The 27,056-nt window shown below is 40.2% G+C and overlaps 1 protein-coding gene across 2 annotated transcripts in view; it reads left to right on the top strand.

The window, feature by feature from the left end:
• The window catches only part of usp9 (ubiquitin specific peptidase 9), a 230,651-nt gene that overhangs the window by 90,062 nt on the left and 113,533 nt on the right, over positions 1–27,056 (top strand). For both annotated transcript variants that reach the window (XM_048541510.2, XM_048541511.2), the window contains 5 exons: positions 3,956–4,051; positions 4,553–4,764; positions 7,082–7,322; positions 10,034–10,183; positions 18,975–19,095. In XM_048541510.2, the coding sequence (XP_048397467.1) occupies positions 3,956–4,051; positions 4,553–4,764; positions 7,082–7,322; positions 10,034–10,183; positions 18,975–19,095 (820 nt within the window). The remainder of the gene's footprint in view (positions 1–3,955; positions 4,052–4,552; positions 4,765–7,081; positions 7,323–10,033; positions 10,184–18,974; positions 19,096–27,056) is intronic.

The following is a 27,056-nucleotide window of genomic DNA, read 5'->3' as shown; positions in this document are numbered from 1 at the left end:
GCACAAACTATTATAGTTTATCTACATTTGTAAAATCCATTTCTCAGAATTTGAGTTATGGTTTTTAGTTCTGGCAAGTGAGAAGTTTGAAGTTCAAGTCTGTGTTAACATCCTGTATTTAGACAAATTATTCCCACAGGTTGCCCAGCATGAAAAGTCATACTTAGGCTTGTTGATGCGATATAGATTGCTAATCACCACCACCTTCTTTATTTGCCATGAAATGCTTGTTTTGTATGTGGGGTTGACCTCAGTTTTTCAGTTCAGAATTGCATGTTTTACTGTGTCTCTAAATCGTTGCGTGAGTTCAAGCAGATGATACAGGCAGTGTTGCCAAGAAAATCATGAGTTGAAGACATCTCCAGAGGGCAGGCCTTGCATGGCATACAACAGACCTAAAGTGTCCTCTGAAAGAGGAATGAAATATAAGGTGATGTCCAGCCTAAAAATCACAATATTTGTTAATAATTCTGCTGCAGTCAGTGAGTTCACCTCACTAAAACAGGCCACGCAAGAAGGATTCCACTTGGAAGAACATGTCCAAGTCCAAATGCATCCTGTAGGCAGTGACCAACCTTTGGCATAGTCTTATGAAGTATTCAACTGAATGGGCCCTTAATTATCAGAATGGTTCCATCAGCAAAAATGCAGATATAGATTTAAGCAGGCTAAATCAAGCCCTAGGTATTGCCAAAAGATTATACCAAAAGTTAGTTTGCTTTGCACTTTAATATCATTCGGATAACTAAAAGACCTCTGCTAAAAATACCAGTTTCCAGTAATTCTTCGTAGTGGCAAATACTATATTGCCAAAATGGGTGAGTTACCATTTATTTTTGATATTCCAAGCAGCCAAACTGGAATAGAAAAGCTCAATTTAAAGCCGCAGGACTTGAGAAGTCCAGATTCTCTGTGTAGGCCGGGCTGATGCAATGAAATTAACCTATGACCATTTTCAAGTTTTTTTAAAATTTCTTCACTTGCAGGATGTGGGTGCCACTGGCTGGATGGCATTTAGTGCTCATTCCTAGTTGCCCTTGAAGGTGGCGGTGAGCTGCTGCCTTGACCATCTGCAGTCTACCTGCTGTAGGTTGACCCAGTGCCATTAGGGAGGTAATTCCGGGATGTTGACTCAGTGACAGTGAAGGAACGGTGATGTATTTCCAAGTCAGGATGTTGAGTGGTGTTGAGTGGCTTGGAGTGAACTCTGAGGTGGTGTTTCCAAATATGTGCTGTCCTTTTCCTTCTGCATGGAAGTGGTCATGAGTTTGGAAAGTGCTGTCTCAGGATCTTTGAATTTCTGCAGTGCGTGTTGTAGTTAGTACACTCTGCTTTTACAGAGTGTCGACGGTAGAGGGGTCAGAGTGTCGACGGTAGAGGGGTCAGAGTGTCGACGGTAGAGGGGTCAGAGTGTCGACGGTAGAGGGGTCAGAGTGTCGACGGTAGAGGGGTCAGAGTGTCGACGGTAGAGGGGTCAGAGTGTCGACGGTAGAGGGGATAGAGTTTGCTGTTTGGTCTTTAGTGAGCTTCTTGAGTGTTGTGGCTGTACTCATCCAGGCAAGCGAGTATTCCATCACGCTCCTGACTTGTGCCTCGTGGATGGTGATCAGACTTTGGGGAGTCCAGTGGTGTAGTATGGTTGCAGTATTCCTAGCCTTGTAGCCACTCTGTTTGTCTGATGAGTTCAGTTGAGTTTCTGGTCACTGATAACTCTAAGGATGTTGACAGGGGATTCACTGATTGTAACAGCATTGAACGTCAAGAGGCTGTGGATAGATTGTCAGTCTCTTGCTGGTGATGGTCGTAGCTTGGCATTTGTGTGGTGCGAATGTTAGTTGTCACTCAGCCCAGCCTGGATATTGTCCAGATCATGTTACATTTGGACTTGGACTGATTTATTGTCTGAGGAGTTGCGAATGGTGCTGAACATTGTGCAGTTATTGGCAAACATCCCTACACCTGACCTTATGGGGGGGGGAGGTCATTCATGAAACGGCTAAAGATGGTTGGGGCCTAGGACACTATCCTGAGGAACTAGACAGGGATGTCATGGAGCTGAGATGACCACATTGAAAATAGTTCCCTTGAGAAACATTTATTCATGTGTGCAACAGTTTGGATTACTGTCTGAACCATAAGCAAATTGACATAGAGTAAATAAGATCTGGGAATTGAGCACTTATCGCATAGGTTAATGCGGATAAATGAGTTTCTATTGATGGGCCAGTTACACCATGACTGGAGAAAAAGGAAGTTGTCTAGTCAAAGCCATTTCTACGACTAGGGCTACAAGGGGATTTGGATGTGAGTTTGCTCGCTGAGCTGGAAGGTTAGTTTTCAGACGTTTCGTCACCATTCTAGGTAACATCATCAGTGAGCCTCCGACGAAGCGCTGATGTTATGTCCCGCTTTCTATTTATCTGGTTAGGTTTCCTTGGGTTGGTGATGTCATCCCCTGTTCTTTTTCTCAGGGGATGGTAGATTGGCTCCAAGTCAATGTGTTTGTCCATCAACAAACACATTGACTTGGAGCCAATCTACCTTCCCCTGAGAAAAAAACAGGAAATGACATCACCAACCCAAGGAAACCTAACCAGATAAATAGAAGGCGGGACATAACATCAGCGCTTCGTCGGAGGCTCACTGATGATGTTACCTAGAATGGTGACGAAACGTCTGAAAACTAACCTTGCAGCTCAGTGAGCAAACTCACATCCAGAACCTCAACCCGAGCTACATATCTTCTCAAAACTCGCTAGCTACAAGGGGATCTTTAACCTAAATGAAGGCAGGGAAAGGATCATGTAAGGGAAGATTTGGTGAGGTTTATAAAAGAAGCAGGGTTGCAAGATGGGTAATGATGCCCACTGTCTGACAAGGGTATGTGCAAATTTGAGTACACTAACAAATAGGTTCAGTGCATAAAAGAATGGTAAAAATATAAAGTATAAAGTTCTGTTATCTGCATAGTCACCTTTCATAGTGTTTTAAACAAGTTGCTATTAGAGTAATTCTGCTAGTTGAGTCTGAATCTGAAGTGGTATACCAATATTCTCAACATCTCAAATTTCAATATTTTGCTATTTCCAACAGTTGCTTCAGATTGTAGGTGGGCCTGTGGCGTAATGGATAACGCGTCTGACCTCAGATCAGATTATTGAAGGTTCAAGTCCTACCTGGCTCAAGCACAGTTGTCTACAATTTGGGGTGTCACTGTGGCTCAGTGGTTAGCACTGCTACTTCACCGCATCAGGGACCAGGGTTCAATTTCACCCTTGGGTGACTCTGTGGAGTTTGCATATTCTCCCCGTGTCTGCGTGGGTTTCCTCTGGGTGCTCCAGTTTCCTTCCACATTTCAAACATGTGAAGGCTGGGTTGATTGGCCATGCTAAATTGCCCATCGTGTTCAAGGATGTGTAGCTTAGGTGGGTTATAAGTGGATGTGTCTGGATGGGATACTCCAGGGGTTCATGTGGACTTGTTAGGCTAAAGGACCTATTTCCACACTGTAGGGATTCTATGTGACTATAGATGGTTGGTTGTTTTGGAGAGAGAGTGGGCATACTAATGGCTGAGTAACAGATTAATCGCAGGAATGAATTGGTGTATTTCTTGCTCTTCAAATATTGGTGAACAAGGTCTTATTCTGAGAATGTAATAAAATAGCCCAAGAAACGACTGACGTGAAACCTGGCTGGACAAGACCAGAATCTTGTTTACTAGGCTTTTCATTGAACACTGACCAACAGTATTCTGAATTGTTTGTTTGTACAGTTAAGTAATGTTCAAGAGTTAGGAAGGCAGATAAAAAGGGCAAGTCTAGGTCACAAACTTGGATGAATTTTGCAGCAGTATTTGGGGTTTTATGTAATCTGTATGAAGTTGGACTTGAACTTAACATTCGTAGTTTTTCACTTAAAAATTTTAATGCTTTGCCATTGTTTGTCCTCCACAGGTTGTAATTCAAGGAAGTGATGACATTGCAAGTAGAGCAATAGACCTGCTAAAAGAAATATACACAAACCTTGGTCCACGATTGCAGGTTAATCAGGTGAGTGAACCACGTGAAGGATGCTCAGTGTAAGCTTTCTCATTGAGAGTCAATGATAAATTTATCTTGTTAATTATGACTTCATTTGAGGATTTTAGAAATTTGGATGTGCGTCAGGGCTTTTGTGATTTGGAGATACTTTGCAAAGCAGAGTTGCTATTACAGGTAGATATTTATTTAATCAACCTATTTGGACAAATTTATCACACCTCATGCCAGATAACACTTGAACCTGGACATTGTGACCCAGAGTTGGGGTCACTACCACTGCTAGAAGAGACAACTGCAAGTGGCTTTTTACCTTCGAATTTTTGCTGTATTTTGACATGTAAACAGAGGTAACACACTCGTTAATTTGTGCTGAGCAAGACGAAAGCTGGGAGGGTGTGGAATGTATGTGGGATGAAAGATTGGTTACCGTTTAAAGTTCAAGATGAGTAGATTACAAACATATGGCTATATTTAGAATGCCTAATTGCTGCCAATATTTGCATAAAATAGGTAGAGATTCATGAAGACTTCATTCAGTCCTGTTTTGATCGATTGAAGGCCTCTTACGATACACTGTGTGTATTAGATGGTGACAAAGACAGTATTAATTGTGCAAGGCAGGAGGCAATACGGATGGTACGTGTATTGACAGTGTTGCGTGAGTACATAAACGAATGCGACAGTGACTACCATGAAGAACGGACGATTCTACCAATGTCTAGGTATGTTCATTTAAAGCACTACTTTTACTAGCAGATAAATTTTTTTTCAATTACATTGTCTCTTTACAAAAGAAAACCAGTCATCTGGCACGGAAACTGACCATTTGGTCCAACATGTCCAAGCTGACCAGATATCCTAAATTAATCTACTAGCATTTGCCAGCAAATGGCCCATATTCCTCCAAACCCTTCCTATTTGTATACCCATCCCAGATGCCTCTTACATATTGTAATTGTATCAACCTCCACCACTTCCTCTGGAGGCTTTTTCCACATGCACCACCCTCTGTGTCGAAAAGTTGCCCCATCGGTCCCTTTTCAGTCTTTCCCCTGTCACCTTAAACTGTGCCCTCTACTTTTGGATTCCCCTGCCCAGGGGAAAAGACCATGGCTGTACCCAATCCATGCTCCTAATGATAATTGTCCAGACTAGGTAATAGTTTGGTAAATTCACTGCAAGCCCCCTGCAATGCAGTCATATCCTTCCCATAATATGGATTCCAGAACTGCCCTTCCTGAATTCCATTTTTTGTAATTTATGTGGTGGTTTTTGACCAGTACAGACTTGATGGGTAGAAGGATCTTTTTCTGGGCTGTTGATCCCTACGGCTCTATAAAGCTGAGGTACTTGTAATACTTCAAAGCATGGAAAACCTCCAAACTTTTTTCTAACTGTCCTGATCCTAATTTGCAATATTCAGATGGGCAATTGACTCATGGAATGTTCTCAAGCTGATTTTCCACATCAGTTCTAACAGTGAAGTGACTGGTGAAGGAGGAGATCTGAATCAGGGATTGCGCAGTTAATGAACGGGATGGTTGCTCGTTTCTTGAATCATTCATGAATTTGTAAGCTGTACACGCAAAATGTGAATTTGAACCCAGTTCAGTGGGCAGAATGCCCAGGCACTTGGGCAAAGCATTATCTCCGTCCTACCACATATCACTGTGGTATGAGCAGCATGACTTGTTTTTGTATGGTGATTTGCGATTTTCTTTTTTGTGGTAGACCTGCAGTTGGATTTTGATTGCGTAAAATTCTAAATTTGAGCTTCAATTTAATCTAATCAGTTAAATCAATTAATCTTATCAGTTTAATCTGATATGAGATGTCCTTTGGAGTGTTTATTATTATTACTGGACATCATGAAGAATTAATGATGTTAAGGGCTGATTACCATGTCCGCTTTATATATTCTGTTAGTTTTAAAATTAGATTGAATTTAAAAAGTCAATGCGTTGAATTGTTTGTCTTCTGCATGGATTTTCTCAAGTTGGATTATTTATATATAAAGTAACTGTTTCTATGTAATGTATTATAGAGAAATATAACACTTGTTAATCAATCTGTCAATTTTCTTGGCAATATTTGTGAGGAATTTCAAAGCTAGTTATTTATGGACAGGAGATGTTAATAACATAACCAGAGGATGGGTTTTGCTTGTTTGATTTTGGTCTCCCAACAAATAAATGGATTTTAAGTCAACCTGACAAAATGCTACAATTGAACTATTATGACGTATACTATAACTAGTTGTTCAAACTACACCAAAATGTAGTTTATTTAGTTGTGCATTGGATATATTTAAGGTTTACTTCAGAAATGCAAATTTGAGCAGTTTTAACTCGATGGGATGATTTACATGAAGACAAAAATAAAGCAAGGAGTATACCATGCAGCCTGTTAAAACTGCTTCAGAACTATCATAGCTAATCTTGAGCTTCAACTCCATTTTCTCTGCATGCTCCCCATATTCTTTTAATTCCCTCAGACAAAACATCTGTCTTCCAGGTTTGTATGCATTAATGGCTGAGCAATCATAACCCTCTGCAGCAAATTCCAAAGATTCTCAACGTTTTGAATTGATTTCTCCTCATCCCAGACTGAAATGACTGAGGGGCTACCTCTTTTTGACTCTGAGGTCACAGTGAAGCTTATGCCTTCTCAACCTCACCCATCTCTTCAGGCGTGGTGATCCTTGAGTTAAACTCACCACCAGTTGTGTGTGTCTGGGAGAGCAGCCCTTGGTCCTTTGGGACTATGGAAACTCTACCTTAAATTTGGAAACCAAAATTTCTCTCAATACCTCAGATATGGTCTTGGCAAAATTCTATACAATTGTTGCAAGATTTGTTTTTTCTGTACTCCAATTGCCTTGCAATAAATCTACATTCCATTTACCTTCCAAATCATTTGCTGTTCCTCTGTGCTAATGTTTCCTGGACGAACACACCCATATGAACTGAATATCAAGATATGCCATTTTCTCTTCTTTTAATGAAAGAAAATCTGAAACTAAGAATTTGCCTTTTTCAGAGCTTTTCGTGGAAAGCATGTATCACTTGTTGTACGGTTTCCAAATCAAGGACGCCAAGTGGAAGATTTGGATATTTGGTCTCATACAAATGATACCATTGGGTCTGTTAGACGCTGTATCCTCAGTCGAATAAAAGCAAACAGTGCACATACGAAAGTAGAACTATTTATTGGTGGTGAACTTGTAGACCCTGCCGACGATCGGAAATTAATCGGACAGTTAAATCTGAAAGATAAAACCGTAAGTACTGTGAGTGTAACGTTTATACAATGAAGTAAATCAATTAAGGTGGTCAGAAAACTCTGTCTTAGTATCACTGCTTCTCCCCACCCGCCAATCATGAGCAGTCCTTTTCGTAGTTAGATCAATTTTCACGTTTACTTGATCTGTGCAATATTTATTTAATGTTGCTGCCCTGAAAGTTAGTTTCTAAACCTGTGATAGTGTAACAGGAGTGACTTCTTGGTTTAAACAGGAAAGTACATCTTGTGTAGTATTCTTCTGAGCTCTGCAAGAAGCTGGGATAACATGATGGCTGGTTAGCAAATTGGAGCATAGTTCTTTCGTCATTTTATGAAACTGTTGAGTTTGGTTCAGGTTGAAGTTACGTCCTGAAGTCTTTCCAATAAATCAGCTCAATGATTGTACCATTCTAGGTATTAAATACTCTGATCGTAGTTCTCCTACTGGTTGATGACATCATATTGGAACATAGTTATCCTAAGGAATTTAGTAATATGCAATTTGGAAATAATGTCTTTGCCCTTATAAAGCTTTTTGGTTCAGTTGAAAATTCTAGCAATCAGTTCTGTGTTTATTGATTCCAGCAGCAGATTTTTATCGGTGAAGTAGCTGCAAAATGTTTAAATTGGTAATTGTTTGCTTCAGGAGAACTGAACTTTAAAGAGCATTGATCCAGGTTGGATGAACTAGGTAGTAATGGAAAACATTCCACCTTGCTGATTTTTCAAGTGGATTTTTAAAAATCTTTATATCAAGACAGAATGCTTCTTGCTTCACTGTTTTCAGTAAAATGAAGGTTGGCAGAGACAGTCATCCCTGCTTTGTTGATGTGAGTGAGAGTGAGAGGTGTGCAGTGGAAGCCAGACATTTTCATGAAAAGATGGGAATATGGGACTGAGTAATTATCAGATGCTTAGATCATAATTGATTAAGGTTTCAGTTGCAATACATGGATGAGGGGCATCTTGGAGCCGTTTGCTTTTTTTCTAAAAGAATAATTTGGGTGCATTCAAAACCAGCTATTGAGGGAGCTTCATCAACTACAGTAATCGCTTCAGGTATGATCATAATTCCCTTCAGGACTCGGATCAATAAGTTGAAAGCCTGCTTTTCTCAGTATGTTGTCAGTTCTCAATTGTTTTAAATTGTCAGTTTCTTCTTGGGCCATCTTTTGGTATGAAGCTGTCTGCAGCATTTCCTCCAAGTTGGCCATAACTAAAATCTCAGTTCTTTCTTGAGCATTTGCTTTACCTGCTCTGTTGTATCCATACTCACTTTCCAAGCACAAGTAAGTATCTTTAAGCTTCTTTACTTGGCAGGGAAGATTCATGCTTACACTTCTATTCATGTAAAGATGTTTATTATGATTAAACATACTACTTTGTAAAATGGACTATGGTATTTCAGTCATCCGGTCCCTGGTTACAGAGAATCGCTACAAACTGTTGGTGTTCAAGTTGGTTTTCTCTATTCCAAGAACTCTGCCAAACTTTAATCAGGATAGTCTGAATATATCTAGACAACCTGGATAGGATGCAAATAACAAAACTCCTTGCTCAGTTGCTCTTGCCAGTTAAGCATTTCACACAGGTCTCCTATTCCATTTAGTAGTGCCAGCATACTTAACGTGGTTTGTCTTAATGCAGTTGCCGAAAGATTAGGGTACACAATAGGGCTGACTTGTCCACTGGTATCCATTCAGCTAATTTTTTTGTCCAATGTTTTCTTTACCTTCAGTTTACTGTTGATGAGTTTGTGTTTGCATTTGACTGTAATATAGCTGTAGGCAAAATTACTGCTTGGTAATTAACTGGGGAAATCTGTAAGGAGCAACATAAGTTTAGGAACCCATGTCAGTGCTTCAGATACTTTGTGCTGGTGTGATCCTATTTTAATAACTTCAGTGTCTCTCACTGTGTGACTGTGGCAACGGGTGGGTGAGGTGTCAAGGAAATTAGACCCAAACAATCAACTTGATCAAGCCCAATTTTTAAAAAAAAGCACAAGGTTTTAAAGGAATCTCACAGCTGTTCACTTTGTCAGTCTGAGCTCCAGGATAACCATTGCTTCCATTGAACTTGCAACTCCAAAATCTTATCTGGGATCTTAATCCACCACTTGGGCATGTTGGTCCAAGTACATGTAAGTTCTTTGTATCTGGTAATGATCTGAGCCTATGAATTGATAAACATTGAGCAAAGTGACATTGATGTGAGCTACCTTCCCACAGTCAAGATTGAATCTAAGTGAACAGGATTGAACCACTTCAAAAATAAAAGGTTTCAAGTTGATGTATTTTGAGAATGGGACAACTGTAATGAGGGACAAAATACTGAATTGGTGTAACTGGATTTACGAAAAGCATTTGGAAAATCTCTATACACAGCTTGAGATTGCAGCAGAATTCACTGAAACAGATGAGAAATTTCTAAAAGATTAAAATAAAACAGTGGGTTCATGTTGGGAGAATTATGCTGTCGTTCAGTCTTGCATTGATAGCTCTGTTTGTTTAAAATGGTCTGCTAGGCAGTTCAAAGTGCTTGGTGTGGTGTTCAGTGAAGTCATGGGAAGCAGATCAGAAGTTAGATATACGTTTGAAATGAGATTGGACAGAAGGAATTTGCTATAATTCTGGCCATGTCTCAATGGAGGTAGTACAGGTTTAAAAATTCTGTTTCATCTCTTCTAATGAGAGATTTGTGTTTCAGCTCATTACAGCCAAGCTAACACAGATAAGTTCAAATATGCCTTCAAGCCCTGATAGCTCTTCTGATTCTTCAACGGGCTCCCCTGGAAATCATGGTAACCACTACAGTGATGGCCCAAATCCTGAGGTAGAAAGCTGTTTACCTGGAGTGGTAAGAATATTATGTTTTCTTAACTTGAATGTAATGTTTCTGGAAATTATATATTGCAAAGAACATATATGAAATTTTAAAACATCAGGAGGATGCTGTTTAATTGGTTGTTATGCAAGTTGCCACTAATTTGTCATAAAGCAAATGCTTCAAAATTCAGCTAAATGATGCAAGATCAAATGTATCCTTGAATTTTCCACTTAAAGTAGTAGACTTCATCCATTGTGATGTTCATGTCAGTAAACTCTCTGTTCTCAAGATGTCAGAGCCCCTCATTGTTCTGTAACATTGGACATTAACTTCTTATTTTTCCTGATGTAGAATTAATGTGTGGCTTGGGGCATGATAAGAGTGAAGGCTGAAGATTCTTCGGACGTTGGAATCAGTTTTCAGGGGTCGGCTGAGTTAAAAGAGTCCATTTGCAACGCAAAAGGACTGGTTGCATAGTTGATGCAAAGAAGTTTCCTGGTGTGTTTTGGAGGAGTTAGCTGGCAGAAGATGATGCGTATAAAGAGTAGTCAGTAGCAGTTGCAAAGGAAGTAATGCTTTATTATTGGAAGATTGTTCTGGGATTTTGACTGAGAGACTATAAAGGAGCAGCAATTATAGTTCGTCAGAATTGAGTGTGACTTCGGAATTTGCAGATGGATGTGGTGCTGCTGCTGCTCGTACGCACCTCTTCCCATGTCCTCTACATAGTCGCGGTCTTAGTTTATCAGGTACTGACAGAAGAGGCTTGTTGAGTTGCTGCCAGCACATCTTTCAGGTTGTTCATTGCTATCACTGCTCTTCAGTACTGAAAAAGACAATGTTGAATGTGATGGTTGGGGGGCCAGTTAAGTGAGCTGCTTTTGTCCTGGATGATATTGACCCTATTGTGTGTTCTTGGCACTGTACTCATCTGGATGAATGGAGAGTCTTTCATCATAATTCTGAAGTCTGCCTTGTCGAGTCTTGGCAGGCTTTGGGAAGTCAGGAAATAAATTTCTCACTTCAGAATTAACAGCTGCTGACAAACTGCTCTTGTCACAGAGTTTATATTCCCTCAGGATTTTGTCTGTGGGAGATTGTGATGGTAATGCCATTGAATGTCAGGGGGTGGTTCGATATTCTTGTGGGGCATGAATTTCCAAGCAAGCGCCATGTGATATTAATGGACAATTTTTAGCCCAAGTCAATGTTTTTATGATCTTGTTGCATGTGGAAACTGACTGCCTCAGTATCTAAGAAGTTGTGAATGTGTTGAGTATTGTGTGTTACTCACGTACAGTCCAACTTGTGTTATTGACGGAAGATTGCTCAATAATTGAGATTATAAAGTTAGGGGTTGGAGTGGCAGACCCTCTGGAATGTGTACAGGACAACTTCGCAGAATGTTCTTGGTGCTAAACAAAGCTGATGCTGGAGAAACTCAGCAAGTCTGGTAGCTTCTGTGGGGAGAATGCAGAGTTACCATTTTGTGTCCCAGGATCCTCCTTCAGAGCTGTTAGTGGCTGCAAGTGGGAGCAGAAGTGAAAGGATAGATGAAAAGGAGAGAGAATGCCAGTGAGGGAGACACAGGGATGGATAACAGTTGTTCAGGAGAAAGACAAGTTGAAAATGGGGGCCATGAATAGGTAAGGATGGGTTAGTTGTGCTGAAATCAACATGTCATGAGAGGATGTGGGTGGGTGAAGAACATAGAGGTGGTGTACAGGTCCTAAAATTATTGAACTCAAAGGGGAGTCCTGAAGACTGCAGGGTCCCCATGCAAAAAATGAAGTGGTGTTTCCATCTTGTGCTAAGTCTCACTGGACCAGTACGGCAGGCCTGAGACAGAAATGTTGCCGGGGACCATGATGTGCTGAATTGGCACTAGGACCTCGAGAGTCTCTTTTGCAATAGAATGTGAGCGTGCTGTAAAGTGGTCACTTCCCCAGTGTAGAAGTGACCACATACTGATCAGCCAGTACAGTAGACTAAATTGAGTGAAATGCAGGTAAATATCTGCATCACTTGGAAGGTGTATCTGGAACCTTGGATAGTGAGGAGAGAGAGCAGGTGTTGCACCTTTTGCAATTGCGTGAGGTGGTCTGGGAGGGACGAGGAGTGGACCAGCATGTCCTTAAAGTAACCGTCCCAATGTAATGCTCAGAGGTAGTAAGAATTGCTGATGCTGGAGTCTGAGATAATACACTGTAGAACCTGAAACATCAGTTTTCCTGCTCCTCTGATGCTTCCTGGCCTGCTGTGTTCCTCTGGCTCCACACTGTGTTACTTAAATGCTGACGAGGGAGGAGAATGTGTCTGGTGATGGAAATGGCAGCTTAATACTTTGGATGCCAATGGTGGTGGGAGGAAAGCCAAGACTGGGGCACCTTATTGGTGTTGGGGGAGGGAAAGGGGTGAAGATAGAGGTGCAGGAAATGATTCTTATCCAGGATGGCAGATAATTCTCTGTTGAGGAGCATGGTGGACTTTTGAAGCCTCCCTCTTGAAAGTGGCAAGACAACAGATGCAGTGGGTTTCCTAGCTGCATCAGTTCTGAACAAGGATCACCAGACTCAACGTTAAATCAATTTTCTCTTAACAAATGCTGCCAGACATGCTGAGTTTTTCCAGCAGTTTCTTTTTTCACTTCAGATTTCCAGCATCTGCAGTCTTGTTTTATTTTCTATTCTTGGTCCTGCTTAGGAGACATGTTGGATTTGGTAGTGGAAATGAGGTTGACAAAGTGGACAAATCTGAACTAAAATGCTGGAGAAGGTCTGACAACATCTGCATAGAGAGAACGAGTTCATGTTGCGAGTCCAATATGAGTCATAGGGCTAGCTTTATGTTGTGAAACGGGTTCATTTGTTATCACATCAAATGGTTGAGATGGGTAATGGAGAAGAACAAGAAATCAGAAGTAAACTTAGTTGGAATATGGTAAATTTCATGGAGTTGCCAGAGGATGTAGCCACGTTGGTGCAAATCTTTGTATAGTCTTTAAGGTGGAGACTTGTCAGCTGCCGGCTTGGTACGTTGTGGTAAAAAAGAAGGATAGGACTATGGTAATCCAAGTGCTGTTTGACTGGCTAGGGAAGTTAAGAATATGATAAATACCAAAAAAAAGATGTATCCAGGTTAATTCTTCAAGCAAGAATCAAGTCAATTACAATAAATTGAAAGAAGAGGAGCACAGGAAACTAAGGCTGGTAAGTAGAGAATATAAATAGAATGGCAATTGAGAAGGGAAAATAAAAACACATTCATAGAATGATACAATCCCTGCAGTGTGGAAACAAGTCCTTTGGCCAAATAAGTCCACACCAGCACTCGAAGCTTCCCACCCAGGCCCATCCCCCTATAATCCACCTAATCTACACATCCCTCAACACTGGGCAGTTTAGCATGACCAATCCACCTATCCTGCCCATTTTTGGACTGTGGAAGGAAACTGGAATACCCGGAGGAAACCCATGCAGACGCGGGGAGAATGTGCAAACTCTACACACCCAGTCCTCGCCCGAGGGTGGAATCGAATCCCAGGTCCTGAGTGCTGTGATGCAGCAGTGCTAACCACTGAGTCACCATATCATAGTGTGTGCTAGCATGGAAATATTAAGCTGAAGTAAATGTAGGGTCCCGTTTAGGGACACTGTTAAATTTGTTACTTTAAATTTATGAGGGCAAGTTTGGAACAGTTAATAAATACTGTGTATTAATCTTTCCTAGAAAGTGTGCTGAGTAGGCCTTCTGGTCCTTTGAGCCTGGTCTTCCATTCATTGAGGGTAAACCAACTGCTTTCTGTGGTAATGAATTCCATAGGCTCACCACCCTTGAAGAAATGTTCCACATTTCAAACATTTTGAGAGTTCAGAACCAAGATTGGGCATGATTGACAATTTGCAATTTCTGGACATCTGTATGCAGAATTCATAATGATGAAGCCTAAGTTTTGCCTGATAGTTTGTTATTGGCTTGAAGAAGGTCACTAGGTTTTTGTTCAATGGACCTCTCATTGAATCACACTTGGCGGCAGCAGTGAGCATGGCAAGGGTGCAGAGGATACTCTGGTGATTTCAGTGCCCACTACCAAGAGTAGCTTGACAGCAGCACCACTGACTGAGGTGTTGGGTAGTAAGGGACATAATTGCTAGATTAGTATGAGGTGAGGGAACCACCACGTGGAAAAAACTGACATTAGGGTGGCATGGTGGCTCAGTGGTTAGTGCTGCTTCCTCACAGCACTGGGAGCCTGGGTTCGATTCCACCCTATGGCAACTGCCTGTGTGGAGTTTGCACGTTCTCCCTGTGTCTGCGTGGGTTTCCTCTCTCAGTCCAAAGATTTTCAGGTTAGATGGATTGGCCATGTTAAATAGCCCATCATGTTCAGCAGTGTGTAGATTAGGTGGGTTAAAGGGGGTTGGGTCTGGGTGGGATGCTCTGAGGGTCAGTGTGGACTTGCTGGGCTGATGGGCCTGTTTCTACTGTCTAGGAATTCCAAGAACGTACTTAGCGTGGTGATGGTGTCACATAACGTGATGGAGCTTATTTTCAGTGTGACGGTGAGACTTCGTCTCCACAAGACTGTGCGACCATCACTTAATGATGCAGACATGGATAGATGTATTTTGAATAGGCAGATTGAAGAGGATGAGGTTTAGTATGTTTTTGACTTTGTTTAGGGCATTGAACTACCCCACCGAGAGTACACTTTACACCCTTGATGTTACCTCCAAGTGTGGTTTAACATGGAGTACTGATTATCAGTGGAAGGATGATAGTACATGGTAATCAGCAGGAGATTTCCTTGCCATTATAAACCTGTTGACGTGAGAGTTCATGGGGGGGCGCAAATCAAGGACAACCCCTTGCTGACTCAGTCACTGTGCTGCTGCCGCTGCTGGTGGGACAGGACAAAGCCAGGAACAACAGTGATGGTGTTTGAGATACAATAAGGTATGATTCTGTGAGCATAACTGTCATATTTGCACTTTTGACACTAACTGCCTGATGTTAGTCAGGAGAACTTTGCAGGATTACCAGGGCTGTTTTACTGTTGTCGTTTCTGATGCTTCGTTTGATGCCTGGTGTCTCTCTAACTTTCATTTTTGTTGAGTGTTCGTAGTAATTGATTACAACTGAGTGGCTTACTTGGCCTTTTCAGAGGATAGTTGAGAAGACCATGTTGTTGTAGGTCAGAAATTGCATGTAGACCAGACCAGGTGAAGATGGCAGACTTCCTTCCCTGAAGGACATTTGTGAGCCATTTGTTTTTATTTTATGCAAAAATGGACAATGATTTTATGGTTGTTTATCACCAGATTCTTAGTTCCAGATATTTATTGAATTCAGATTTGTTCTAAGAAATCTGGTACCTAAAGCGCAACAGCTTGAACAACTGAGCTGTTGAAGCTCAGTTAAAGTTACTTGATTTGTATTAAGAATTTAGCCTGGATTGACTTCTGGAGTTGTTGCAGCTGACTATTTAAAACAAGTGCAATTGCATTTCAATCTTAATCAGTCAGATATACTGTTCTGTATAATTTTATACATCAGAGTCGAAAGAGAAGTTCATTTTTAATTTCAGAATTTCTACCATATATTCTAAATGGCTTAACTGCCTTAAATTTTCAGAGTTTCAACTATGATTTAATTGAGCTTTCAAAGAGTGCAAAAATTTTCAGTCCAATTCTAGCATTTCTGCATACAACCCTTAACTAATCATGAGCATTAACGAGTGGGTATTACTTTTGCAGATCATGGTTTGCACTGTCGGCACATGATACCCTAAGTTTATATTTTCATAGTTTGCATTTCTAGCTTTTTAAAAAGACCATATATCTTAATCATCTGTTTGGTAAACATTTCAAGTGCAATGTACAGTATGTGTTACAGATTTTGTCAATATTTCCAAATTGTTTAATGCTCAAACATGTCAAAATATGACAGGTTGTGCATAATTGTACCAAAGTGATCTTTCCCATTTTGTATCGATTTTCAATGTACCCACCAGTGGGCTTGAGAAAAATATTCCTTGCGCGCGGACATTCCTGGTTGTTGGCTCAATGTCCGAAGTAACACCATCCAGCTTTTGTGCGTAATACTCGTAGTCAAATATAATTGTTTTTGACTTTGCAGATGCAGCTGCAACATCACTGGCAGCAGGCTACTCATGTTAATTGTAGATTAGATTAGATTCCCTACGGTGTGGAAACAGGCCTTTTGGCCCAACAAGTCCACACTGCTCTTTGAAGCATCCCACCCAGACTTATCCCCATCCCTGTCCCCATATAGCCCAAAAACCCCTGAAAACTACGGGCAATTTAGCATGGCCAATCCACCTAGCCTGCACATCTTTGGACTGTGGGAGGAAACTGGAGCACCCGGAGGAAACCCACACAGACACGGGGAGAATGATTCATGTAAAGAGACGAAACAATTACTCATTTTATGCCGTAAGATCTCAGAAAATACCAAACAGCAAATATTTCTTTCAGTCAATCAGCATTTCCAGAGTTCCATCAGGATTTGCAGCCAAAATTCGAGTGGACACCCCTACACAGGTTCTTATCACAGCCATATTTCAAACTGTGCAACATAATGTTTCTCTATGGAGCAGTAAAAAAGAAGAAGGGAATTCGAAACCGAGCAGTGTTAAGAATCTGTGGTCAGAGATAATGGGAATTGCAGATGCTGGAGAAATCGAGATAACAAAGTGTGGAGCTGGATAAACACAGCAGGCCAAGCAGCATCTTAGGAGCACAAAAGCTGATGTTTCGGGCCTAGACCCTTCATACTCTGCATAATTCTGGACTGAGTTGATGTAACTTCTGAGTAAGAATCAGTAGAGTGTGGGTGGGGAGGCAAGGTGACCTAATTGAGTCCTTAAAATTATGGATAAATTTAATCAGGTAGATGTCCAAAATTGTTTCATTGCAAAGAAACTTGCGAAGAAATTATAAAGTAGGTATGTTGTATGTTAAACATGTTTGCCTTGTGAATGGTTAGAACCTGTAATTAGAAATGAGTTGCCTGTATTAAGAACCCAGTTAAAGATGTAGGTAAAGGAGGCTCATGTAGTACAAGCACCGTCACAGGCCAGCAGTGCCAGATGCCTGTTCCTGTAGTGGAAATTCTAAGCAATTTTATTTGGAGGCATCAGAAAGGGACAAATGGCTATTTACTTCAGAGTCACTGTAGTTGTTGTCACGCCATGTGCAGGCATGTGTATGTAGCATCTCATAGTCTGTCCAGAATAATGGAAGAAATTAAGATTCTCCATCAGATAGTCCTTGAAGGTCGTGTAAGTTGTCTTGTTTTATACCCAGCTGATAAAATTGCTTGTTGAAAGTGAATATATTGATTGTTTCATTAGTGTGACGTATGAGCTATCATGGACTACCAAGCATGCCAGGTATTTTTTGTGGATAGGCAAGAATATGTTGAAGAGAAATTCCAACTTAAAAATGATGAAAAGAAAGTGACCACTGCTAAGAGCATTGCAGATGAAGGTAAGAGGTCAGTTGCCTCAGAGATAAAGTGAGCACGATGGATCGAGGGAAATTGCTAAAATGGCTGTCTTTGTCCAGTGTTCCTCTTAGAAAAAAGTTCTATGCCCTCGTTCCTCCTTGTGTATCAGTGTGGACATTTTGAAAATTGGCACTTGGTAATTGTTGCAAGTATCCTAACGGCAATTCACAATTCTACTGTGGCAGAAAGTGGACAGTTGTGCCCAATTATATCATGAAACTTAATACGGGCTGCATGACTGAGAGATATTTGAAGCAATGTCAGCTTTTGATTGGTGGATAATTGAGCCAGTCATGCAAGTATTTCTTGCTGGGTGTGTTGGATTTTTCCGTTCTGTGAAACTGGTTAGAGATATCCTGGAGGTTCACACAGGTGCATGGTATCAAGAGAGCAGTGTGAAAATGGCTTAAAGCTAATCAGTTTAGTTTCTTTACTAACTGTGAAGACATCAGTTATCTTAAAGATTTATGCCTTGTTGACGTCTATTTTAATGGACAGAATGGTTTCATATTCCTGTATCCAAAATCAATTAGGCTACAAGGGCCTAGCAACATGACCCATCCTTGTGTAATCTTTCCCCTGCTTGAGCCATCTTCCTACTTTGCAACATGGCACACTTTGAAAATGTATTCATTTGTGCAGTTAATTTCACATGGTGCCTTTCCCATTGTTAGGCGTTACCAAAGTATTTTGCATTAACAAATCACTTTTGAATTGCAGTGACTGTTGCTTTAAGTAAGTGGTAGCTGATGAGTGCACTGCACAGTCTCAATAGTAGTGAAGTTTGAAACCAATTAACTTAAGAATTTGAGGGATAAATGTCAGCCAAGATATTGGGAGAATGTTCTTGTTTCTCACCTTTGTTCCAACACACATTGAACAAACACAGTGCTTCAGTGCAGCACCTCTAATAACGTGAAATTGTCTTATTGAACTCATGTTTGAGGTTGCACCATATGCTTGATCAAGTCGTGGAATCTGTTTAGAGCTTTAAATGTTATCACTCAGATGGCTGCGATTGTTAAAAGAAGCTGACTCTTAAGTTATGGACTAGACGTTTTGATTATTGATAAATGTAATACTTTGCCAAAGTCGACCAAAAATGAAGAATTAAATGAAATGTGCTGAGGTTGAAGTGAATTAACATTAAATTCACCCCTTCAAAGAAATTAATTCACTTATGCTTGGTTTTTGGTAAAATGTAATCTCTGTACAGACACGTGTTTCTATGCACTTAAAGTTGTATTTTAATTTGGCTGATTTAGTTATTCTTAATCTGTTTCTTCCTTAGATCATGTCTTTACACCCACGATACATTTCCTTTCTTTGGCAAGTTGCAGATCTGGGCAGTAGCCTAAACATGCCACAACTGAGAGATGGTGCTCGCATCCTTATGAAGCTCATGCCTCCTGGTAAGGTATTTAAGAAAGATACTAATGAGAACAATGTTTACTTCAAAGGGTAGATAATGTTTGTGTTGTCAACTGATGATTTAGGTTTTTAAACCTTGAACATCAGTGCCATTAATTGCTGTCACAGAGTCATAAGTAAACTAAGGTTACCACTTCATTCATAAAATAATTCATGGAAATCAGTCAACCATAGGCTGAACTAGTGTAGAATAAGGATATCTGTCTCTGAAAGCTGTGCATTAAATTATTTTCAATCTATTGTCAGTTTAACTAATGGATATTTGACTCTTGGGTGTTGTGTAGAGTAAATTTGACATCAGCTGTCATATTAAATTTGATTGAGCTTAGTAATGTTTGGAGTGAAGTTTAGCAGAGGAGTGAGATTGGCTTTGCATGACTTCTGAAATGGGTGATTTTGGTCCTTGTAAGTGCACAATATAGGTCTGCAATTTGCTTTCGCAGATTCAATGCAGATTTAACATTGCAAATGCAATGCCAGTGAACTACCATGACCACTTTGTTTTGCAATTTGGCTACGTTAGACAACAGGGTTATCGGAATCCGATGTAGAAAATGTAGATGGCTGGATGTTGAACATGTTTAGCGTACTTAATTAAGCAAACAATTTTTAATAAACGAATATAATGCTTTGACACTGATTTATGTGCATAAGTTGCTGTTCAGTCCTGTATGTTTTGAAATTCCTAAGGTTCTGTCAGTTCATTTCTTTTTGAGATGCATAGGGAATCGCCTGGTTCACATGAGCAAATAAAAGTGAAATTCATTTTATTTGCTGGTCCCATTAGTCAACAGATTTCTTTTGTTTTAAAAGAGGGTTTTACTGACATTGACCAAAAAGTCTTGGGACAACTGAACATAATGTGTTTGCAATTTTAGTGCTCGTTTTATGAATAACGTAGCAATGACTATGCCAAAAAGTGGAAAGGTATCTCTAGGGTCCTTATGCACAGGTAGTGTTCCTGTCTGTTAGCCCCACACACCTGCTCCAGAGATGCGTTATGACATCTCTGAACAGATTGTTTAGAAAATATCTAAAAACTTCTCTTAACTTGCTTTGCCAACAATAAACACTGGCAATGTAGTATAGCGTCTGCAAGATGGACTGTAACAACTCATCCAGACTTTTATGATGGTACCTTACAGGTGTGTGACATTTAGCACCTGGAAGGACAAGGGTGGCAGGTTCATTGGAGCACCATCTATAAGTTCTCATCTCTGTCACATACCACCTTGGCTTAGAATATCATAGCTACTATTTCTGGGTTAGAAATCTGGAAGTCCCTTCCTAACAGCATTGTGGGTGTACTGACACTTCAGGGCAATTCACTGCCACCTTTCCAAGGCTAGGAATGACAATGTCCACAAGCCATGAATATCTGCTTTTATTTTTTAAAAGCAGTCAATTTGTTGGACATTGAATCATTGAAAGAATGGAAGTATTTTACTCGGTTGAATTTGTGGTCCAAAGTGAATGTTTTTGTTCACAGGTTTCCAGTTGGAAAATTGTTGAAATTAAACTGAATTTGAGCTAAGTATTCTAAACACAAGCAACTTGGCTTCATTTTGACATTTGCTTTGTTTGTTAGTTACAAAATATATAAGCTGATGCATTTAAGTGCACACATCTTACACACATCCTCACTTAAAGTTGAGTTCTGTTTCTGAAAAGTGCACCTTTAAGTCAAGTGACTGTGTGGTTCAATAGGAAATTGAGATTCAATGTAAAACCTGTACAACATAGGACCTGCATTAGGGAAAAGGCCTTAAAGCATTCAAGCTTGAAGTTGAGACACTCGACTGAATTCAATTTTGGTACTTGGAATTTTCAATAAATTAACAATGTTACAATAAGTTCTTAGCAAAAATTTGTAGCTCGGATTGTTCACTAACTCATCCAGCCGGTTGGCCTGTGGTGTGCAGACATTTCATTACCCTTCTAGGCAACAACATCGGTGTGACCTGCTAAGCGAAGCGTTGGTGTTCTGCTCCTTCCGGATTTGTATGATTTTTGCCTAGGAGGATAATGAAACGTCTGCACGCCCCAGAACATCCAGCTCAATGATCTACCGAACAAATGTTAAAATAAGTAAGTGAAAACCAAAATAGAAATTGCTGAGAAAGCTCAGCAGCACTGGCAATGTCTGAGGAGAGAAATCGGTTAACGTGTCGGGTCCAGAGACCCTTCTGGAACTGTAAGTGCTCATAGAACCTATGTGGAAGCGGGGCATTTGGTTTCTCAAGTGTGCATTGACTTTTGGAAGAGCATCCCACTCGGACTCCATTCCACCCAAGCTTATCTGCATATGAACCAGCATCATCTTAGCTACCGTCAGTTCTGAGGAAGGGCCATCAGACTTGAAACGTTAGCACCTGTGAAGAGAAATCAGTTGTCAGACTTGCTGAGCTTTTCCAGCAACTTTTTTTCTCTACTTTTAATGTTTTGAAAAGCAAAAAATGTTTTGTTATTTGGTGAATTCCTTTCTGCATGAAGTCTGTGCTTGCTTCAGGAGAAAGGATTTGCCCTTCAAGGCCCTTCTACTTATCCTTGGTGTTGTACCTAGGCATGCACTTGATTACAGAGAGCCATCGATAAGTTGAACTTTTGTTTTCACCCAAAGTAATACCTCAGTCATCCAGCTATTTGACCACTTAGCCATTCCAGCTTCAAATCTTCACACACCCATAGACGGTTTACCTACACGGTCAACTTCATGCAACCAAGCCTTTCAACCGCTGTGATTCCTGACAAGAATTCAGCACCATTGTGTTGATCAGGATATTTGAAGACTCTTAGGGTAAGGTTAGAGAATCAGCTATCAATACTTGTTGGGATAGTGTTTGGCTTGTGAATGGTTTTGCTTGATTCCTCAGTATGAGAGCTCAAGTGGCAGAGAGAGGGGGGAGAGAGGGAAGAAACAGAATTCACTCAACTCTTGAGTAAAAAGCATGTCTTTGTGCAAGGATTGCAGTTACTGTTGTTTACCAAGAACTTCACAATAAATCAAAAAAGAGTGGGTGAAGCTGTCAAAAAAAATTATTTGTCTAATGAAGATGAGCACCTTCCTCATTTGTTCCTGCCACCTCCACTAATCGATGTATATTAAGGGTTAGTACTGCAAAATCTGTTCACTTATTGCATGAGTTTGCTACTTGGATTCTGTTACGTTCAGTAAAAATGACGATTTCAGTGAATGTTATCTTGCTGTTTGTGCCATAGATAGCAAACTGAAACCTATCCAATTGACTCCTGTCATACATTCTGGTAATGATTTGATTGCGCCATTTGTGACAGTGAATTATTTCCTTGTGAGTGGCTGAACTTGGCTTTTTCTTTGTTCTTCCTTGAAGGAGCTTGCAAATTAGACCAGGAAAAGCTGCTGATCCATCCAGTTTGCTGCTCATAACTTTTACTTTAAATGCCAACGTGAACTCCCTTGAGGAAAATGTAAACATGAATCAAATACCTTCAACATAAGCTGGCTGAAGTATGTTGATGTGACTCATTTAGCTCCCCCGTCTACTTATGAGAAAAAAAATTCAGTCAGTTCTTTGTCAATTTGTCTGTGTCATGGTGATTTCTTTTCTTTGCTCTTCAATATATGAACAGATTGGCCAGATTACAACATCCTAGTTTTCTATCTCTCTTCAATTGGGACAATGTTTCTTTTTCTTTTGTTTTAATTTAACTTTATTCCTGCCTTTTGTCTCTTTGTTGTGATTGTCAAATTTGCTATCTGTATTGCATGTGTACCAAAAATTTTTTGTTCAAAACCACATTGAACTAATTGGCTGTGTGAGATTCTCCAGCCACTTGGAATCTTGAAATTCCATGCTACTTGACGTGTTTTGTGCAAGTGTTCTTTTTGGGAGAATTAATACTATTGATAAATTGTAGGTTTAAAATATTTTTGTTTAGCAAGATGGTTACGAGTTGACCTGTCTAAATTCACAGTACCCGTAAAGTTCCTTGGCATCCGTGGTTGAACAGCTATGTTCTTTGGATTAACCATTATATGGTGTTGAAGCATCTGCTTCTCAGCTCTTTGAGGCAAGCTTACGCCATTTTGGAACTTGTCCCAATGTTGTCCGAAAGATTGCTTTGATCAGTCTTGTGTCTCAACATGGAGACTACAACAAAAATTTGACTAGCCGCTGACCCTAGTTGTAATCAATCATTTATGTCTGCATTCTGAAAGTACAGATTCGTTTGTGTCTGCCTTCTATTTCTGCATACCATTAGTTATCTAATTCTATATATCACAGCTAACCTGATATGTTCAGTTCAGTTCAGTAGAAACTCAAACCTCTTGAGAAATATTACCAGGATTGGCGCTCCAACATCAGTGCCGTTTTGCAGGTCAACACCCCCAGTATCAAGACACTAATTGTATCAAATTAGCTATGTTGGCTGGGTCATATTTTCCACATGTTTGACTTAAGGCTTTCAAAACAGGCTGTATTCTGAGCTTCAGCATGATTGGCAATTACCAGGAAGGCAGCAGAATCAGAGTAAAAACCAAAAGAACTGTGTGTGTGTAAATCAGGGACAAAAACGGAAGTTGATGGGAAAGCTCAGCAGGTCTGGCAGCATCTGTGAAGAGAAAATCAGAGTCAACGTTTTGGATCTGGTGACCTTCCTCAGTTCTCAGGAAGGATTACCAGACCTGAAACATTGACTCTGATTTTCTCTTCACAAATGCTGCCAGACCTGAGCTTTTCCAGAATCTTTTTGGGAATGCCTTTGAAGCCTTTTTGAAAAATGCAAGATCCCCACTGACTCGGGAATCTCTACCCGAAAATCAGTCAAATTGAAGAAGCAGCATATGTGAAGGTGTCAGCTGTTTTGGGCATCTCATTCAGGCCCAAATGGGGGCTAAGAGAATACAGTGTGAGCAGTGTGTATTCCACTGACTTGCTTCAGCAAGCTCCACCTGTGGTCGGTCTTACAGATCCAGTATTAAATTATTTAATCACCTAAGGACCATAGCTCCTAGTGGAAGAAAACCACCCTTATTCCTAAGGAGCTGCCCAATGAGAAGAAATTTTGTTAGTTATTTGAAGTGACCAGTAAGGTTGAGGAGGGCTGGACAGTAGACATAGTTTGTATGGATTTCAGTAAGGCCCTCGGTAAGGTTCCACGTGGTAAGCTGCTGTGGAAGATGAGATCGCATTGGAATCCTGGGAGAGCTGGCAAATTTGATACATAGTCACCTTGATGGTAAGCAGAGAGTAATAGTGCAAGGATGTTTTCATATTGGACTCCTATGATGACTGATGTGCCTCAGGGTTCAGTGCTGGGCCCATTGCTGTTTGTTATCTATATCAGTAATCTCAATGCAAACGTACAAGGCATGATTAGTAAGTTTACAGATGACAGTAAAATAGGTGGTATCGTGGACAGTGAGGAAGTTTGTCAGAAATTGCAGCAGGATCTTGATCACCTGGGGAAGTTGGCTGAGAAATGCCAAATGGAATTTAAGAAAGATAAGTGTGAAGGGTTGCATTTTGGAAAGTCAAATCAAGGTAGTAGTTTCATGGTGAATGGTAGTGCCTTAAGGAGTGCAGTGGAACAGAGGGACCTTTTGGAGTTCAAGTGCACGGTTCTCTGAAAGTGGACTCACAAATGGACAGGGCAGTGAAGGTGGTTTGCAGCACAGCGGCCTTCATAAGTCAGTGCATTGAGAATAGAAATTGGGAAGTTATGTGCGGTTGTACATGATGTTGTTGAGGCCGCACTTGGAGTATGGTGTTCAGTTTGGCTATAGGAAAGATGCTGTTAAACTGGAAAGAATGCAGAGGAAATTTACAAAGATGTTGCCAGGACTCAAGGGACTGAGTGGTAGGGAGAGGTTAGACAAGCTAGGACTATTTTCTTTAGAGCGTAGGAGATGCAGGGGTATCTTAGAGGTGTATGAGATCATGAGAGGTATGGGAATTGAGGACTAGATGGCATCAGCTTAAGGTAAGAGGGGAAAGAATAAATGGGAACCTGAAGGGCAACATTTTTATGCATGTGGAATGAGTGTGGTACGCATATGGAATGAGCTGCGAGTGGAATCAGTTGAGGCAGGTACATTAACAACGTGGATCGGAAAGATGTAAAGGATATAGATCCGCGTGCAGGGAAATGGGGTTAGCATGGATAGACATTTTTGGTCAGTATGCATTAGTTTGGGCTGAACAGCCTGTCTCCATACTGTAGGACTCTTTTTAAGTTTGTTATCTTTGCGTGAATGTTTACATGGATGTCCTATAATAAGTTCGCCCAGTCTGAGCTGGGAGAAGAGTTTTGTCTTGATGCCTTATGATCATGGTTTATGTTTCCTGAGATTGTAATAGTCTACCCAGACTTTGTTTTCCACCATGTGAATTCTGAAGCTCCAGTGGAAGAAGTGTCAATTGCTTGCTGAGGTTTTCACAAAAGTTTTGTTAATAAAAGGCAGCAATCGGTACTGGATTCTCTACTGGTCAGGAATGAATGAAAGTTCCAGCCGCATAGACATATAATTCACATTTACAGACTGCTTCACTGGATGTAAATTGTACCACCTTAAAGTGACAAAATCACTTTTATTGGAGGGCATTTACCATGCTGAGATGCATCAGGAAAAACATGGATCAACATGTTTGTACACCAAAGACAGGTGAAAGGGAATAATGAATTAGATTATGTTCTTAGATAGTCTTTTTTATTCTTGCATACTGTTCATAGTCTTGGAATTAAAATATGTTCTTGACCGAAAATGGGTGTTGGTGATTTTAGTCCTAAGACCAATTATGTTTTTTTAATGTAGTGTAAATTGAAGATTCAGACACACTTAATGGCATTAAAAATATATCTAGGTTTTTTGAATTTAATTACTTTGATTTCACAATTGAAACAATTTATTATGCTTTATACCCCTTAACTGAGTTGATGAATTTTTAGTTGTAATTTCGGGGGTAGAGGGGAAGTAAAAATTAATTCGAATATTAATTTAATAATGCAGGTTGGATGTTAATGTAATTTGAAAGATTCATGTTAGTTACTTGTGTTTCAAAATAAAAACTCAACATGACTTTTGAACTTCATTTAGTTCTGATGTAACTTTGTATTTGAAATCCTTTGCCCTGTAGCTATTTGTAATGTTGGAAGATAGTCATGCCAATGCTTTTCAAAGGATGTATGTTAGCTGGGAACAATGTCTACAATGCGTCATGCACCAATTATAAAGTTGAAAAACTGCCAACCAGGCAAAAATAGAAGTGTAATCATCATTTGATAGAATAACTCTTGAGTATTGCTGAAAAATGTACAAGTTTTGTCAAAGCTTTTTGTGCCAATTTGCAAGAATACCAATTTAAACATGACAGAAAATATCATGTTTATACTGCATGAGAGGAGAATGCTGATAGGTTGCCAAGTAGGTTATGATTAGTTGAAGCATTTTTATGGAGACTGTGCCATTTAATGATGGTTGACAGTTAACTGCCAGGCTTTAAAGTTTTAACTTGGCAGGGTGATTCTGGTTGGTCAAGGCATTGTCCTGAGAAACGTTAGTTTTCCCCTTAAGTTGGTTTGCTTGCAAGTTGTCCTGAAGTGTTTTTCTCCTTTTTATCTACCCCAGTAAAATCCCTTCTTAATTTTTAGCAGCCCTTAAATCTTTTCTTCTGTAAAAGCTATTTCAGCTTGTTCGTTTCCACATGTGAATTCATCTTATGCCATGCCATTTCTCTGTCCTGTCCTATTCCTTAAGGATTTGGCTTATATCTAAGGGACCATCATTGTTGGCCTTTCAGTGCTGTTTCTAAAATTAAACTGATTTATCTGCCATCCTGTGGTGTAAATGCTCCTGATGTTTGTCCTGATGAGTGCAAGATGGAAACCTCATCTTTCTAGTTATATTCAAATAATCGAGGGCTTAAAATACTAAATCAGGCCACTTTTCCTGATTGTCATA

Source organism: Stegostoma tigrinum, chromosome 12 (assembly GCF_030684315.1).
Source record: "Stegostoma tigrinum isolate sSteTig4 chromosome 12, sSteTig4.hap1, whole genome shotgun sequence".
Lineage (NCBI taxonomy): Eukaryota > Metazoa > Chordata > Chondrichthyes > Orectolobiformes > Stegostomatidae > Stegostoma > Stegostoma tigrinum.
The sequence above is the reverse complement of the archived record's forward strand: the minus strand, read 5'-3'. Positions and strand labels throughout refer to the sequence as shown.